Source organism: Chroicocephalus ridibundus, unplaced genomic scaffold (assembly GCF_963924245.1).
Source record: "Chroicocephalus ridibundus unplaced genomic scaffold, bChrRid1.1 SCAFFOLD_105, whole genome shotgun sequence".
Classification (NCBI taxonomy): Eukaryota; Metazoa; Chordata; class Aves; order Charadriiformes; family Laridae; genus Chroicocephalus; species Chroicocephalus ridibundus.
The window spans coordinates 1-2,836 of NW_026961652.1; the positions used below are offsets into that span (position 1 = coordinate 1).

The 2,836-nt window shown below is 54.7% G+C and overlaps 1 protein-coding gene across 1 annotated transcript; it reads left to right on the forward strand.

Moving 5' to 3' along the window:
* Positions 1 to 594: 594 nt before the first annotated feature.
* On the forward strand, positions 595 to 1,467 carry LOC134509523 (olfactory receptor 14A16-like; the record flags this gene model as incomplete). The annotated part of the gene is made up of 1 exon (XM_063322066.1): positions 595 to 1,467. A coding segment is annotated over exon 1 (873 nt), but the record flags the coding sequence as incomplete, so codon positions are not given.
* Positions 1,468 to 2,836: the final 1,369 nt, after the last annotated feature.

The window sequence follows — 2,836 nt, forward strand, 5'->3', positions numbered from 1 at the left end:
CTATTTTCTTTTACAATGATTGTTAGTTTCTTTCCCGTTACTGGTCTATCAAACTGGCTGTATCTCAACCCATGAGATTTTTATTCCTTTTTCTCCCTCTTCTCCCTATCCCTCTGCAGGGGGTCGGGGGACAGTGAGTGAAGAGCTGCGTGGTCTTTACCCCCCGTCAAGGCTGAGGAGTGAGCTGGCTCTGCTCATGTCACTGCAGCTTTAGGACAACCAGGAGTTTCCCTGAGGTTTTCCTGCAGGAATATGCTGAGCAGCTCCTCTGCGTTACAAGTGGATCACAGATGAGGTAACTAGTGAATGGCAGAAGCTGTAACCCCTTTCCCCAGTCCCCGCTGCTGTGGAGCAGGGATGACTCCTTGGGAGCCCACAAGCAGAGCTCTGCTCCTCACGGCACACTTGGCCAGCAACAATGAGAGCTCCAACAAGGGCAATGCAGAAAGCTCCCGCAAAAAAGGACACAGGCAAAGTGTGTTTTCGGGGCTTGGGTTTGGAAGGGCAGGCAATGGGAAGAGATTTGCTCAGAGCTGTCCTGACTTGTGAGTGTGCTTTCCTCCTTTGGCAGTACCTCGGGAACAAAGGGATCCGATGTCCAACGGCAGCTCCATCACCCACTTCCTCCTCCTGGCATTCGCAGACACGCGGGAGCTGCAGCTCTTGCACTTCTACCTCTTCCTGGGCATCTACCTGGCTGCCCTCCTGGGCAATGGCCTCATCATCACTGCCGTAGCCTGTGACCACCGCCTCCACACCCCCATGTACTTCTTCCTCCTCAACCTCGCCCTCCTCGACCTGGGTGCCATCTCCACCACTCTGCCCAAGGCCATGGCCAACTCCCTCTGGGACACCAGGGCCATCTCTTACACTGGATGTGTTGCACAGCTCTTTCTGTTTCTCACCTTGATGTCAGCAGAGTTTTATCTTCTGACAGTCATGGCCTATGACCGCTACGTTGCCATCTGCAAACCCCTGCGCTATGGGTCCCTCCTGGGCAGCAGAGCTTGTGTCCACATGGCAGCAGCTGCCTGGGGCAGTGGCTTTCTCTATGCTGTGCTGCACACAGCTAATACATTTTCAATACCTCTCTGCCAAGGCAATGGCCTAGACCAGTTCTTCTGTGAAACTCCCCAGATCCTCAAGCTCTCCTGCTCACAATCAGACTACCTCAGGGAAGCTGGCCTTCTGGTGGTTAGTGCTTTTGGCTTTTTGGGATGTTTTGTTTTCATTGCGGTGTCCTATGTGCAGATCTTCAGGGCTGTGACGAGGATCCCCTCACAGCAGGGAAGACAGAAAGCCTTTTCCACCTGCCTCCCTCACCTGGCCGTGGTTTCCCTCTTTATCACCACTGGGGTGTTTTCCAACCTGAAGCCGCCCTCCGTCTCCTCTTCATTCCTGAATCTAGTGCTGTCATTTCTGTACTCGGTGGTGCCTCCAGCAGTGAACCCCCTCCTCTACAGCATGAGGAACCAGGAGCTCAAGGATGCCCTGAGGAAACTGATTGGACATTTTTTCATCAGCCATAGACTGTGTACCTTCCTCTGCAAAGGATTCACAGCATCTGGTGTGACAAGCATTCACTATTCCTCCTCTCCTCCTTGACTTTTCACTTCTCGTCTGTGACAAAAAAAATTTATGTAAATGAAGAGTCAGTAAGCGTGTTTCAGTCAGTGTGTGTTTAAATAAACAAAAAATGAACCAGCTAACACTTTTTCTGAGACCCATCAGCAGCAGGGCTGAATAAACGGGAGATGAGAAGACCTTTGTGGCTGCAGCAGCCTGGGGCAGGCTGTCCCAGTGCCACTCTGTCACTGGGGCGGCAGGAGCTGCCTGAGGGTCCCCAGGGCCAGGGCTCTTGTACTGGGCTGGGGAGAGGGGATGGCAGTGAGGGGCTGCAGACCCCTCAGAATATCCTGGGGAGGAGGACACAGGGGCCCACTGACTGCCTTTGCCTTGTGCCCACATGCCCCCCATCTCTGGGGCTGACCCTCCTCTGCCCCCCAGCAGCTGCGGTGCCCTTCAGAGGGGCTGTGGCTGTGGAGCGAGTGCCCAGAGCTCTGCAGCACCCTGGGGCAGGCTCTGCTGTTGGGCCAGCGCAGACTGGGCTGGGATGGAGAGAGGGCAGGGGAGGTGGCAGAGCTTGGAGGGAGCTGGGCTGGGCTGGAAAGTGCCCAGGAGGAAAAATCCTCGGAGTGCAGCTTGTACCGTGTGCCCACGCGGGGTGAGGACTCACACCAGAGTGTTTGTGGTGCAGAGCCAGGGCTTGTGGAATTGGTGTCCATCTCCAGGGTTTGGTAGTGGTGGGGCTGAAGGGATGGTCCTCTGTGAGAAGAGACCAGGGGCTGCTTCCATGCCAGACAGAGCTGGTTCCAGACGGCTCCAAAAGAAACCCACCGCTGGCCAAAACTGAGCCCATCAACGAGGGTGGTTGAACCTCCGTGAGAGTGTATTTAAGAGAGGACACAAGTGCTCGAGTGGGAGAGGAGTGAGGGAAAAAGCAGTGTGAGAAACAGCCCTGAAAACACCAGGGTGAGTGAAGAAGGAGGGAGAGGAGGTGCTCCAGGTGCCAGAGCAGATGGTCTCCTGCAGCCTGTGGAGAATACCACAGTAGAGCAGGTATTTCCCTGCAGCCTAAGGAGAGGAGCACAGCAGAGGAGGTAATCCCTGCACTTGGTGGAGGACCCAACACTGGAGAGGTTGGATATTTCCTGAAAGAATTTCAGCTTGAGGAGAGCCCATGCTGTAGCAGGTTTATCTCGAAAGACTGTAGCCTGTAAGAGGGACCCCATGGGAAAAGTGGTAGAAGGAAGGAGCAGCAGAGAGGAATTGTTAT